This window comes from Plecotus auritus, assembly GCF_963455305.1.
Source record: "Plecotus auritus genome assembly, chromosome: 4".
NCBI classification, from domain to species: domain Eukaryota; kingdom Metazoa; phylum Chordata; class Mammalia; order Chiroptera; family Vespertilionidae; genus Plecotus; species Plecotus auritus.
This window is the reverse complement of record NC_137775.1, coordinates 39,017,939-39,032,416: the sequence shown is the minus strand read 5'-3', so window position 1 is coordinate 39,032,416 and position 14,478 is coordinate 39,017,939. Positions and strand designations below refer to the sequence as shown.

At 45.2% G+C, this 14,478-nt stretch overlaps 1 protein-coding gene across 1 annotated transcript; it reads right to left on the bottom strand.

Moving 5' to 3' along the window:
* Positions 1–1,177: 1,177 nt before the first annotated feature.
* On the bottom strand, positions 1,178–14,188 carry DDO (D-aspartate oxidase). Its single transcript, XM_080664535.1, has 6 exons — positions 14,083–14,188; positions 12,254–12,429; positions 9,699–9,807; positions 5,638–5,814; positions 1,992–3,258; positions 1,178–1,752 (listed from the first exon to the last, which is right to left on the bottom strand). The coding sequence occupies exons 2-5, from the start codon at positions 12,423–12,425 to the stop codon at positions 2,691–2,693; spliced, it is 1,026 nt and encodes a 341-aa protein (XP_080520661.1). The 5' UTR covers positions 12,426–12,429; positions 14,083–14,188; the 3' UTR covers positions 1,178–1,752; positions 1,992–2,690.
* Positions 14,189–14,478: the final 290 nt, after the last annotated feature.

The window sequence follows — 14,478 nt, the reverse complement described above, 5'->3', positions numbered from 1 at the left end:
ACTGACCACCAGCTCCTGCATTGAGCATCTACCCACCCCCCCCCGGTGGTCAGTGCGCAACATAGCGACTGGTTGACCAGTCGTTCTGGTCATTCAGCTGTTCGGTCGCTGGGCTTTTATTATATAGGATAGGATAGCAACCTGGCTTCCTCCAAATGTGACCTATAGCAGGCTGACTCCTAGGGCCGGCTATTACAAATAAGGGTCTGGTTTACTGGACAGGCTGCTGCAAGTTGTGGGTCAGCGTTCTATTTTTACATATGGTCTGGCCATCGCCCATTTGAAAATTGTCTCTCATCTTTCAGACAAAGACAGATAGCTGTCTACAGGCAACAAGGAGATTCCCCGCATTTCTAGAGACCCACTTTGGGAGACAGCTAATTCCTATTGGCCACCTTGCCTGGAAGTACCTATGACATCCCTGCTTATGTGAGCACATCCCCAGAACGATGCCCCGAGAAGGCAAGAAAGGAAGGGAAGGCTAGTGGTATTGAGTAAATACCTATATTACAGCCCACCCCACCTCCAAAGATTCTAATTTAATAGAGTATGGCTGGACATCAATATTTTTCCAAAACTTCCTAGATCAGTGGTCGGCAAACTCATTAGTCAACAGAGCCAAATATCAACAGTACAACGACTGAAATTTCTTTTGAGAGCCAAATTTTTTAAACTTAAACTTCTTCTAACGCCACTTCTTTAAAATAGACTCGCCCAGGCTGTGGTATTTTGTGGAAGAGCCACACTCAAGGGGCCAAAGAGCTGCATGTGGCTCGTGAGCCGTGGTTTGCCGACCACTGTCCTAGATGATTCTAATGTGCAGCCCGGTTGGCAGCTAGTGACCGAAACCTTTGAGCAATACTGGGAGCACTTTCTTAGCCACTAGCGGAAATGAAACAGGGCTGCAGCCATGACCACTTTCTCAGGAAGCCTCCAATCTTTCAGTCTTGTAATGTTGGGCCTTAGAAATATAAAATGCAGAGTGAAACTAAACTCTGAGAGTAGCAAGTAGACAGTGTCATAGAGTGTGAGCCTGCCTACACGACATGAAAAGTGTGTTAATGTGTCTGTATGTATTTCATCTAAGTTTATACATTTATCAAATACTTGACACAGAATTCAGAACAATAGGCATTTGGGGCATATACCCTCAAAAGAATCACATATTCGCTCAACTCACTTGGTATCCATTTTTTATTTCCAGTCATTTCTAAATTTCAGATTTACCTATTTATCTGAATTTAATACAATACCACCCCCTGGTGGAAATATATAGAAAAGAACCCACACTCGAATGTTTTCTCCACCACCCCAGCCCCTGCCCCAACCCCTCTCCCATACACCTTCTTTCTCTCTCCCAGCAGAATTTTTTCTTCAAACAAAATTAGATACAAAAGCTCAGTGAACAAAACAGCAAAAATAAAACTGTACTAGGGGCTTTCTCTTTCCCACATTCTCATTGCCAACCCCACTTCTCCCTCAGGGTATTCAAAATAGAATTCATCTCTAAACATACCTCATCTTCCCCCAAAATTAAAATCACCTCTGTTTCTCCCAAGCTTCCTTATCTCAACAAAGAGCATCTCCTTTGCCATTCGCTCAAACCAAACCCTCCTGAGAATTCATAATACACACGAACAGATTAAAGGCTCTTAGTAGGCCCGCATCAAGAAACCAGTTAGATATATTTAATTCCCAAACTCATTTTATCATGAGACACATCCCGCTCCTCCCCAGTACTATTTTTAAAACCTGCGAAAGCCGAAACCGGTTTGGCTCAATGGATAGAGCGTCGGCCTGCGGACTGAAAGGTCCCGGGTTCGATTCCGGTCAAGGGCATGTACCTTGGCTGCGGGCACATCCTCAGTGGGAGGTGTGCAGGAGGCAGCTGATCGATGTTTCTCTCTCATCGATGTTTCTAGCTTTCTGTCCCTCTCCCTTCCTTTCTGTGAAATATCAATAAAATATATTTAAAAAAAAAAAAAAAAAACCTGCGAAAAACTCTGGTTATATTTCATTCAGCACGATGGTTCCATCTTAATTAGCAAATTAGCTCTTTGGCTGCACATGCTATGGGATCTTCAGAAATGCGTGGGCACAGTCCTCCATACAACAAGCCAGCTCTCCATTGCCTGTGGTAATGCGAAGTACGGCCCTTAGGGAACTGAGCCCAGACAGCCATGGAGTTGATGCCACTGTGTCTTCTACCAGGAATTCTTCTAGCAAGAGTCATGCTTTGTCTCTCATTAACTGTAATAAACTTCTATCACGTGGTCATGTAATTTTATCTACAAGGACTTTAATCTCATCCGACTACAACCAGTGAGCACATGGGCAGCTGTGCGACTGGCAGTGAGCTCAGTGATTTCCACGCCTTATCTCCTCCTGTGGATTTATGAGCCAAATATGTCGAAATCCCTACAGCTTCCAGCATCCATGTAAATTAGCATAGATTCTTGGACACTAGATCTGAAAGTAATCTTTTTTATCAAAATCTTTATTTTTAATAGAAACAGAGCTTTATGTTCCCTGTGATTAGTAATAAATGTAAATCTAGTACCAGAATAGCACTAGATTAGATTAGTACTAGTTCTAAATCTACTCATACACATTGTATCATTTCTAATTTTGAACAGAAATTATATGTTGGTCAATAGTCTCCTGGGCCATTTGCTGTCATTTCATGTCACTTACATCCTTGACTTGGGAGCGGGGGTCCTGAGGGCTTGAACACACTCATTCAGCAGCCTGGCGGCCTCCAGAGCAGTCCCCCAGTGCATGGAGAAGCCCCCGCTCCCATGGCCATAGTGGTGGACCACGGGCAGCCTCCGGCCATCCCGGGCTAGGAGCTCTTTCTGCAGCCGAATACCTGCTCTGTAGGGCCTCAAGCCCACCGTCTCCTTGATGTCCCAGGCTCCGTGGAGGGAGGGCTCCAGAGCACAGCATCGGGAAAGAATATCTCTGCTAATTTCTGCATCTGGGGACAGATTCCAGTCTCCATTTTGCCTACTTCCACCCAGGGTTACGTTGGATGCACCGGGGTAAATATACGTCAGTCCACTCCCATCTCGGATAAAATGCTTCACCCAGGGAGCCTGAACTTTAAGCAGCTGGCCCCTCACGGGGAAAATCTCCAAGTCTGCCACAAGCTGTCTGCTTCCAAGGCCTGAACAGTTGACCACGATGTCGAAGGACGGGTGAAGCTCCCACAGGTCTTCTATTCGCCGGGTGAGTATCACGCCCCCACTTTCTTTTACCCTGGGGAGATCAAGAGACCGGCAGGTGAGCCTTGGTAACTTCCTGCTCAACCCTCTACAGGCGGTGATGGACAGGAACATGGAAACAAACACCTCAAGAGCTTCCATGGCCCAAGCGAGCCAAATTCTAGCCACCAATTGCTTCATATTCTTGGAAACCGGGGATTCCAAAAGTGGAACCTACATAAAAACCTATTTCAAAAATTCAAAGCCAAGTAAATTATATACAGGGTGGGGGTGGGGGGCAAAAGTAGGTTTACAGTTGTTCATATGGAAAACAATACAATACTTAATAAATAATAATACAAGGATAAACTCTGTTTCAAGTACTCAGAGCTACAAATTCTGTACTTTGTCCTTTTTTAATTTGTTTTTTTTATTGATTTCGGAGAAGAATGGGGGGGGGAGGGAGAGAGAGAGAGAGAGAGAGAGAGAGAGAGAGAGAGAGAGAGAGAGGGAGAGAAACATCAACAATGACAGAGAATCATGGATGGCTGCCTCCTGCACACTCCCTACTGGGGATCAAACCCACAACCTGGGCATGTGCCCTGACCAGAATGGAACCATGATGCTCAACCATTGAGTCACACTAGCTGGGCTGTCCTTTCTATGTGTAGTAGAGTTTCTATATCATTCTAGATGCCAAATAAATACCAAATTAATCTGGGTATTTTAAATACCCAAGTATTTCTTGTTTGTGTCCTTTATTTAGCACCTAAAGTAACTGCCTTGACATTTTTGTCTTGCGTGTTCCTTTGTCTCCCTAACTAGATGGTTGGGACAGGGCTGACATGCTCCCCCTTATGTCTACCACAGGGATGTTAGCATGAGAGGGCTAATATTTAGACATTATGGTCTGTGTTCCAACCATCCCAATTGGAACTCAAAATTATTCTCCTAGTTCAGAAACATAAGATAATTTACCAGCCTTGGAATTTGAGCAAATTAGTTAAACCCACTGAACTTGTTTTCTTAGCTATAACCTAGAGACAAGAGTGCTGAGCTCTCATGGTTTTTTATGACAATTATGTAAGAATGCAATAAATGTAAATGTCCTTCTTTTCCGTTTCAAGGGTGCCTTCTTGGTTGAGCTACTGATGAACGTTCATCCTCCACCTGGAAACTTCTTAAATTACCATAGAGCACAGGGTATTGAAAAGCCCTGTCAGGCTTGCTATGCTGGGTCCCTCCCAGCCCTCATGCCTCACAAGAAAACTTACTGAATGTGCCCAGGGATCAGTCATCCTTGTGCAGTTGTAATGTGACCACGGGGTGATACTCAGTCATTACTGTATAGCCATGGCCAATGCATTAAGATGGCACAAAAATGTAGGAGGAAACTGCACCTGGAAACTAGATGTTAAATTAGGTAATCAAGTACCTACATGGCTACCTTTACGATCATATGAAGTAGTTATTCTGGAGGTTTTGAGTGACATGGTTGGGGGTATAAGAAGCTTGGTGACTTTGCTCTTAGAGCTTCCTGCAACTGACCTCACCCTGGGCAGGGAGGATACCATTGCCCCAACCACCCAGGAGGAAATGGTGGGGGGGCAGAGGGAGGGTTCAAGAAGCTGTGCTCACTAAATAGCCCCAGCCCAAGTCCTCTGATCATCACCCTAAAATCCAAGTGTCTATTTTCATTAAGCCTAAAATCCAAGCCGCGTGAGAGAGGAATCCTAATGGAAAAAAAAAAAAGAAGTCCTGAAAACCAAGGCAAAATGCAAGTTGAAGGTATTTGGGGCTAACCTTGGTGAGGAAGGAATTACATAATTTAGATAAGCCCTCAGTTTTAGAGTTCTTATTTATAACAAAAGAAAACGATGAAGCTATTTTCTTTATCACCAATGAGAAAAATACTCAAAAATAATTTATAATAAGCATAGGATTCTCTCATTCAAAGAACGAGAGTAAATCATCTAATTTTATATAACTGGAAGCATGTTTTCCAAACTCCATTGTACAGGCCAGGAGACTAAGATACTATTTCAATAAGTTCGTTTTACTGGTGTGTGGTGGTGGTGGTGGTGGAGGTGGTGGTGGCGGTGAATCAAATTGTGCATCAAGATGCACACTACAAGTAGAAGATGGACATGTTACTCATTAAAAAGAATGGTATGTAATGGGGGAAGAAGGACACATATGTAACACCTTAATCAATAAAGACATTAAAAAAAAAAAAGAATGGTATGACTCACTCCTGTGACCAAGCACTGTCTTCAAATTGTTTTCAAAGCCCTAGCCATCTGTGATCAACAAAACACAATGCAAGAGCTCTGAGGGACCACGGAGAATTTTCAGTATATATTTTATGAGTAGCTAAGAAGTTACTCATGGCTATGACCGGTGAAGGAAGCAGCGAAGAGTCATGGAAACTGACCTTTTCTCCAACCACGGGAGGTAGGCAGAACCTTCGCATTTCAGCGTCGTAAAAGCCTGACCAAACACATGTTGGGGGAATTTCTTCAGCTCAGCCTCGGTCATCTTTCGAAATCCCAGAACCACTTCAGCCCAGAATGGCACTTCTTCAGTAGGAATGCTCCGAAATACCTGCCAACTGAAGTATATTAGGAGAATAAATTTCCTGAAATTTTGTGAAATAACACATCTCTTGTGAGCCCCATATGACATTCTCTAAAGCATTGAAAAACCACACTTCCTGTACATGAGCAAAAGATCTATTCTTCCATTCTCTTGGGTTCAGATACCTCAGCAGCTAAATTTAAAATGTTCATGAGTGAGGGGAATAAGACATTTAAAAGGTAGTGTGTCTTTTAAAGATTGGATTTAATTCTCTTTTTTCCAAAAGGCTCTTGCCCAGATTTTCTTACTTACTTATGACTATGCATATTAGAGGAAAGGTTTTTCTGTTTTGCATAATGCTTGACATAAATTATAAGCAAACGATCAAAAGTTTAAAGGTTGGCCTCATTCCTGAACAAAATATCTAAATTGGAATGAGCAATGGTGAGAATCCAGGAGGCTGGGGTGCAAATTATGACTCAAGTTGTAGGTCATCGATAAGCTCTTGATAAAAGAAGCCGAGTTGTCTGGAGAAGCCTGTTACCGTGAAGTCATGGTTGGGGTGAATGAAGCTGAAATGATATTGATTGACAACAAGAAGCCTGTAATAATCCTACCAATAGCTGTGAGGCATATGTTGAATTTACAAGTGTTTTATCAATATAATAAATGTTGTAAATCATGGCTGCTCTGAAATAGCCAGGAAAATAATTTGAGTGTTGTACATGGTTGCTAATGATGTAATTCAAAACTAAGTAGTTTGCCTCAGGGCTCTGTAATGCGTGCTTGTGCTGCAAGCTCTCTCTGGGCTAGACTGCCCTCTTCCATATCTTCACCATCATCTGTAGGCCGAACACTCAGCAGGCTACATCTCCAGCCCTTTCTCTCTCAGGAGTTCCCAAATCAGATCCACACCCATCATGTTTCCTACTCCCCACTGAATGTCTACCTCATATCTCATACAACGACCACACACACACACACACACACACACACACACACACACTTCCCCTACTCCTTTCCCCAACCTTATCCAACTCAGAAAATAGGATTCCATCCACACAAGTGCTAATGCCAGAAACCCAAAAATCACCCTTTACTCTCTCAACCCCTGCATGCCGTCAACTATCAGGTCCCATCAAATCTCCTCTTAAGCCCTGGCCTGGTGACTCAGTTGGTTGGAGTGTCATCCCATACATCAAAAGACTGGGTTCAATTCCCAGTCAGGGCACATACCCAGGTTGGGGGTTAGGTCCCTGGTCAGGGTGCCTACAGGTGGCAACTGATGGATGTTTCTCTCTCACATTGGTGTTTCTTTTTCTTTCTCTCTCTCTCCCTTCCTCTCTCAGGTGGGAATTAAAATAATGATAATAGCTCTAGCTGGTTTGGCTCGGTGAATAGAGTGTCGGCATGAGAAATGACAGATCCCAGGTTCGATTCCGGTCAGGGGCACATGCCCGGGTTGTGGGCTCGATCCCCACTGTGGGGCATGTAGGAGGCAGCCAATCCACAATTCTCTCTCATCATGGATGTTTCTATCTCTCTCTCCTTCTTCCTTCTTCTCTGAAATCAATAAAAATATTTTAAATAATAATAATAATAAGTCTCCTCTTAAGCATTTCTTAATTCATCTACTCTTTATCCCCACCATCAATAGCTAATCTATCCCACCATCATCTCACATTCCACAAATCTGTCTTCCACACTACAGACAGAATATTTTTGAAATGTAAATATGATCAGTTACTTCTCTGTGTAAAATCCTTCAATGGCTTCCCATTACATTGAAATTTTTCAATCCCTCCAACACACCACAGTCACCCCAGACTCAGGTCTATGCATGTGCTCTTCCCTCTCCCCAGAATGCTGCCTCCTCTGTCCTCGACCCTGTCTCTACCCGCTTCACCTCTACACATCACCGGACTAACCTACCCTCATCTGGATGGTCTGCACTGAAACATCACTTTTTTCCTGGTGGCTTCTCATAAAATCCCAGAGCAAGTTTATTCTCCAGATAACTGCTTTCGTAATTTGTGTCTCATTTGTTACTCATTAAACTTAGGACATTATCCACATACCATAAGCTACCTGAGGGCAGGACCATGTCTGTCCTTCTTAAAAATTCACTCCATACATATTTATTGAGCATCTACTATATGCCAAGCAGTATGTATTACATTGCTCATTTTTATATCCCTAATACCTAGGATAGTACCTGACACTGATGAATGCTGAAAACTTGTTTTGAAGGAATGAACAGATTAATAAAGTGATATACTTAAGCCAAAGATGCACAGAACATTGTGCCCTTGTCTTGGCTTGACTTGTCCAAATCCTTTTTGGAAGCAAGTGGGATAAAAATCATTCATGTGAGGGGAAATAAAGAGCTCTCTTTTAGAATAGCTTAAAGTGCCTTCTTTATAATAACCTCAGTGGTGGCAAAGTCTTACTCTTGAAAGGATATTTAAATTGTGGACACAGCTGCTTTTAAAAATTACGTAAAGCCACAGTTTGTCACTTAGACTGGACCACATTGGTTTTGACAAAAACGAAGGGTGGTCATCTATTAATGAGAACCATTTTCCTACATGGCTCATCATCTGGTTTTGGAGACAGTTATAGAACCATCTATCTTCGGAAGTAGAAAAGCGCAAGTTGCTACTTTGGACAAAGACTTTGAGGAATTAGTGATGTCAACATATTTTGGTATTAGTGATGGTGAGGGAGGGCAAGAAAAGGAAAAGGGTAGAAATCTGCCTGATGCAGGGGTGTTCACCAGCAAAAAATGTCAGCAGACATCTCAAAAGAGGAGAGAGGACAGGGGTTTTTTTTTGTTTTGGTTTGTGGGGGGGAGTTGTTTGTTTTGCTTTAGAAATAGCACAAAGGGTGCAGTGGATTTAAGAATTTAGCAAAAGGCAAACATCCCTCTGCTCTTTCAAAGGCTTTAGGGCATGACTGTGTTATATATAACACAGGATAACACAGATGACATATAGGTTATGTCATTAAGTTAAAAGTGATAGAATGATTAGCGATCTCTATTTAAGACCATATAGAAAGATATTGCAATATTTTAAGTGCTAGTTTGTGTTAGCAATGTTACATAGGATTTATTTTTATTTTTTTTTAAATATATTTTATTGATTTTTCACAGAGAGGAAGGGAGAGGGATAGAGAGTTAGAAACATCGATGAGAGAGAAACATCGATCAGCTGCCTCCTGCACACCTCCCACTGGGGATGTGCCCACAACCAAGGTACATGCCCTTGACCGGAATCGAACCTGGGACCCCCCAGTCCGCAGGCCGACACTCTATCCACTGAGCCAAACCAGTTTTGACCATAGGATTTATTTTTAAACTCTTTCGTTTAATTGTGCATCTCCTGAAATCAGATATGAAGAATCAATAGGAGTGGGCTAACCATTTCAGAAATATTTTTTTTCCTAAGTGGCACTTCACAAGGTAACTTTGGTGACCTACAAAATTTACATTTTTTGGAATGTAGCATTCTCCAAGGATACTAAATATATAAGGTGTCCCTATATTTTGGGTCTCTGCTCCTATTCGAGTGTCACACCTGTTTGCTTTCCATCAGCCACATTATCTTCACATAACCCACCTCACTGCTTACCTGACATACTTTTGCGGCCATAGCTGCAAATCACTGCATAACCTCCAAGGAAACTCCAAACAGTATTTGTTGAGAAACTGTAATGGATGTTCATTATTAAAAAGTCTAACACCATAATTTGCCTTTCTCGAGTTCTTTGGAGTAAAGCCTAAAATGTTCTTCTAAATCTTCCCACATCCAGGTCAGCATTCTGCGCACAGCGGACACTCGATAATAATATATATTGAACTCTAAGTCTGTTTAGATCATTGTAAATTCTAAAATAACCTCAGCTCTCCTCTCTTACCCAGACACCAGATGAACGGCAGCCTCCCCGGCTTCTGCAGAATTGGCAATTGCCAATAGGTGGTCAAAGGTCTCTCTAAACCACTGCTTCTGCTTGTGGATGGGTGTGTCTATAATCAGGGAGAGAAGCAAGTGGAACAGAAAGGAAAATTATAATGACTATGCTTCAGATGAGCTCCTTCTAGATGCTGGGGAGAAGAATAAAGAGGCAAAGAGGAACATTTAGATCAACTACCACACTGTGGAGGATTTATCAGCAACCAGAGTTCTGAATGTGGACACATGCTGTCAGCGTCTGTTTGTATAATGATAATCCACAAAGGGGGAACCAACCAGTGAGGGGGAAACCTGATAGGTGAGCCAGCTGGCAGGTGGTCTTGGGCAGAGGTCCTTGAAGGGTCTGTAACCAACCTGAGCAGAAGTCAGTTCATGGTGAGGCATCCAGCTGGCCATGCAGTTACAACAAGAGGAGAAAGAATCCAGGGCCACTTTCCTGGGGACTGAAAACATGGTGGGTGACGAAGGGAGACCTGTGAGGCCCAGGTCAGCCAGGACAGAGAAGGGAACGCACACCAATGGGAAGCTGGAGAGCTCACCCTCCTGCCACAAGGAAACACGCCCTGTACTATGAAGGTGAGCTCCTCAGGAAGGGCTCCTGCAGCCCCAGCTAGGCTGCCGTGACCTCCCTCCCGCTCCACCCCATGAACCACGGGCCCGCTTAGTGTAGCAGTCCAAGGTCAGCAGGGGCGTGCAGGACCGCACCAGGCACCGCCTCTCTGTCAGAGTCCTGTGGACCAGCGCTTCCTATTGCCCAGGCAACCCTGCCAGAGCCCAGGAGATGAGGCCTGAACACAGTTTCTAGAAGGGAGTCAGGCCTGTCAGGGAGGAAATAAAGGTCAGGGTGCAGCCCCCAAATAAGAGTGTCCAACGCAGGTACAGATAAATCTAACTGTGGATAAAGTATTTGGCCCTCTGGTTCCTGTGGAAGGTTCGTAAGGGGGAGTCCAGGGCCAGGCCAGGGAGCAGTGATTCTGAGGGGCTGCAGTGGGGGCAGCACAGAGGAGATGAGGGAACTGAGGCAGAAAGGATGCTGGTCAGCTCTGTTTGGAGAGATGTCCCTGTGGTTCACAGTAGAGTGAACATGCCCCTGGAGTCACCCTGCTCCCCAGACAAACCCCCGGGTCAATGAGAGCGTTTCAGTAGCAGGGTTTCTAAACTTGTTAGGAGTGGACCTGTGCTGTCTTTAAACGTGTGCCCGTTGTGTATTCAACACTGTATTCCAAGACTGTGGACTGTGCCACCAGGGTAGAAATCAGGAAGAAATAAATAATAAACTCCAAAGAAAACTAAATTAGATTATACCCAACAATCTAGGCCAGTGTATGGGGCTGTATTGAAATCCCTGTTCCCACCCAAAACCTGAAAAAACAAAATAGTGGCTGAGATTCACATGAAATCATCCCAAAAGAACTGCTCTACCCAGTTCAACAGTGAGTAGAGCAAGCCTGGTGACCTAGTTCACGTTCTAGTGCTGGTAAAAAGAACCGGTCGCCCGAGTAGCAGTAACGACAATAGCAACTAAGTAAATAGCACTCACTGTGTCCCAGGCACTATTCTAAGTGCTTTACGTATATTAATCCATTGAATTTTCACATGACCCTGTAAGACCAGTATGGTCCCCATATGGTGCTGACACTCATGAGCACAGAAGATATTTACCACCGGGCCTGGTCGGGGCACATGTGGAAGGCAACCAATCGATGAGTCTCTCTCACGTCGATGTTTCTCTCTGTGTGTCTCTCTCCCTCCCTTCCACTCTCTCTAAAAAATAAAAATAAAAAATCAATGGGAAAAAAACATGTCCTCAGGTGAGGATTAACAAGCAAAAACAAACACAAACTCAGACTCAATGCATCTTCCAGCCTGAACACACACTGACTGGTTGTTCTATTCTGGCTTAGAAATGAGGATCTTGGTCCCATTACACACAGGTAGTTTCTGACTTGATGGTCATTACTGGAATCTGTGAAAGACTTAGAGTTGCCCGTTGCGGTAGTTCTTAGTGCTCTTCACCAAGTACTCTGCCTGTCCATCTTCTGAGCCTTACAGAATTGCACTTCCTGGACTCCTCTCAGGGGTGAGAGCATGTGAGTGGTGCTGGCCAATGAGCTGTCATCACAAGTGATAAAAGTCACTTGGCAGAGCCTTTAATTACGGAGGTGAGACCCCTCCCCACTTCTGAGAGTTCTCCCCCGTACTCCTCCCCCGCTCCCCCACATGCACAGATACTGATGACATTCAAGCAGCAGGTGCTCCATCAGCTTAGGTCCCTGCTGATCCCTTGCTGATGCTCAACAAACATATACCATGAGCAAGAAATAAACCCTTGCTTCTTGAACTGCTAAAGTTTGGAGGTTGCTCTTATCTTACAGCATAACTGAGCTTTTGCTAAACAGCTGAACCAATAAGATGTTAAAAGCTCACATGACACTCACATGCATCATCATTCTACCTGACACCAACCATGTCAGACAGAGGAACGAAGATCCCTCTCACCTGGGTAAACATGGGGAATAAGGATTCCAGCTGCCACATCGCTCGTTGTCTCAGGAGTGAACTTGTCTGAAATGACTGTGATGGAGCATCCCGGGACCAATTTGGAAATGCACAGAGCGGTGGAGAGCCCCATCACACCTGCCCCCACCACGGCAACCCGGACTAGATCCATGGGCCTGCGAGGAAAGAAGGTGTGAGCTCTAAATCTCGTTTGAGGGATTATTCCATCCAGTACAAAGTTTGGCCTGAGGTCCAAAGCCTCTCACAGTAAGGCCTTTCCTGCTGGCACTTGTCGTGGGATAAGGAGAGCTCCCTGTACGTTCTCTTCCCATGAAGCACCGGGGTACAGGCAGCAAGGTCTTGATGGAGTTTTAGACGTGAGCGCAAAACCAGCCTGGAGCTGCCCTTGGAACATACACGTTATGTAGGTTTGCCTTTGAGGGGATATTTCTACTCATTCTGCCCCCTTTCTGGGTAAAACCTAGGAAAGGTGAGTGAAGTAAGCAAGGTAGACACAGCAGCAAATGTAACAACATTTGACAGAAAGTTTGAATGACTGAACTCAGCATCTCCTCTCTCCTCGCCTCCTTCCCTACCTCTGTCACTGCTTTCCCAAGCTCCACACTCCCACCCTCACCCTCACCCTATGCCTGAAACCCTGCCCTCTGAGAGCAGGCTTTTCTGTAAGCTGGGGAGAAACCCATGGTCTCCTAGCCTGGACTCCCTCATCTATAAACCAAGCCATGTGAATTCTGTATTAACTCCTCTGGGTGGTAAATAAGAGAGACCCACAGAGTGTGTCTCATAAAGAGGGCCCTTTCTGAGAGTCCGTATGGAAATACAGAAGCCTGGGCTGGGCAGGCGCCTGAGACCAGCACTCAGTGTGGGAACGAGAGGGTTGATGAGGGCTCAACACCCTCCCACCCCCTCACCACTGAGCCCTGCTCCACTGTCAGCTTACCTGTCCGTCGTGCCTTCCCTGCTTGTCTGTCCACCTCTGTTTTTGCTCTCTGTCTCTATAGGTCTCAGGCTCAAGCTCCAGAGAGATAAAATACAATTTGTCTAGCTAGTTGATCATTGCCACCCCTGTCAGATAATGTTTAGCAGCAGGCCAGCTCATTGGGATAAATCAACTTGTACATCTGCCCTTGGCACAGTGACCCTTCTCTGTCTAATCAGTAGCCAGGGCATCGGGTCGTGTGATATAAACCATGGACACCTGCATGCACTTCACCTTCCTCAGGAGGAGGTGGGGCAGTTCCTTCTGCTGTGAGCAGGACAAACTGGGTGGGGCTCAGCTGTCAGTGGTCTGTTCTGCCTCGGACGCTGTCTGATACTGTAAAGTCCTCCTGTGAAGTTCTCTGTGAGTTATTTCTATTTCTTGAGCTATATATGAATTTCCTTGGCCATTCGTTCATCTGATTGCTCCACAAAGGGCTGGCTAAGAAAGAGAGGATTGCCAGGGCAGAGGGCGGAGCAGGGGAGGGTCCTGGGCAAGGGGCAGACCAGCAAAGGGGGCAAGCTTGAGAAGGGTAGCCCTGCACGCGTGCCCCAGAGGTAGAAGGCAGCCACCTATTCTCTTCCTCCCTTTCCTGCTTCACTACGTCCTCCCTGCCCAGAAACTTTCCCAAAACAGTTCTAATGAGTTGAGAAGGAAAGTAATCATGCCTAAGAACAGCTGCCAGGGAGAAGAAATGTGAACCAGCAAGGTGGGTACAGCCTGGCCCAGTGACCTGTGAGTCAGGTCACCGGATCCCTTTAAGACACACACCACGCTCCCTGCGTGTGTATAGCATGAGCCCTGAGCCCGAGCCGGGGGGTCCCAGTACCTGTCTCTGCAAAGGCGGCCGGGAACCACAGAAGGCTCTGGCACCAGCACTTGTTTTCCCAGTGAGTGGCTGGTCTAGTGCCTGGAGACGAAGGGAAAGCAAAACTGCTTCCCATTGGACATGACTGAGGACGTTCCCTCCAATCTGACTCTCTATTGGCCACACGCCTGTGTCTCTGTCACTTATTTCCCTGGAGAAAGGAGCCATTGACCTCCTCTTGTAAATTGTGAAGCTGGGGCTCCGCCAGCCTGGAAGTGGGCCTACTCAGCAGTTCTTCTTTTTCTAGTTTACAAACCACCTCACCACCAGCCTGGGATTGCGGCAGCTGATTCGTGGGCGTGGTAAACAACGGCCGAAGCTGTCCAGCTCCCAGCCAGTTCCTCCTGTGGCTGCCAT

Coding starts and splice junctions, on each gene's coding strand:
- DDO (XM_080664535.1), bottom strand. CDS start 12,425: ATGGATCTAGTCCGGGTTGCCGTGGTGGGGGCAGGTGTGATGGGGCTC. Junction 9,808..12,253: donor TATTCCCCATGTTTACCCAG/GTGAGAGGGATC, acceptor CCCTGATTATAG/ACACACCCATCCACAAGCAG. Junction 5,815..9,698: donor GCCGTTCATCTGGTGTCTGG/GTAAGAGAGGAG, acceptor AATATACTTCAG/TTGGCAGGTATTTCGGAGCA.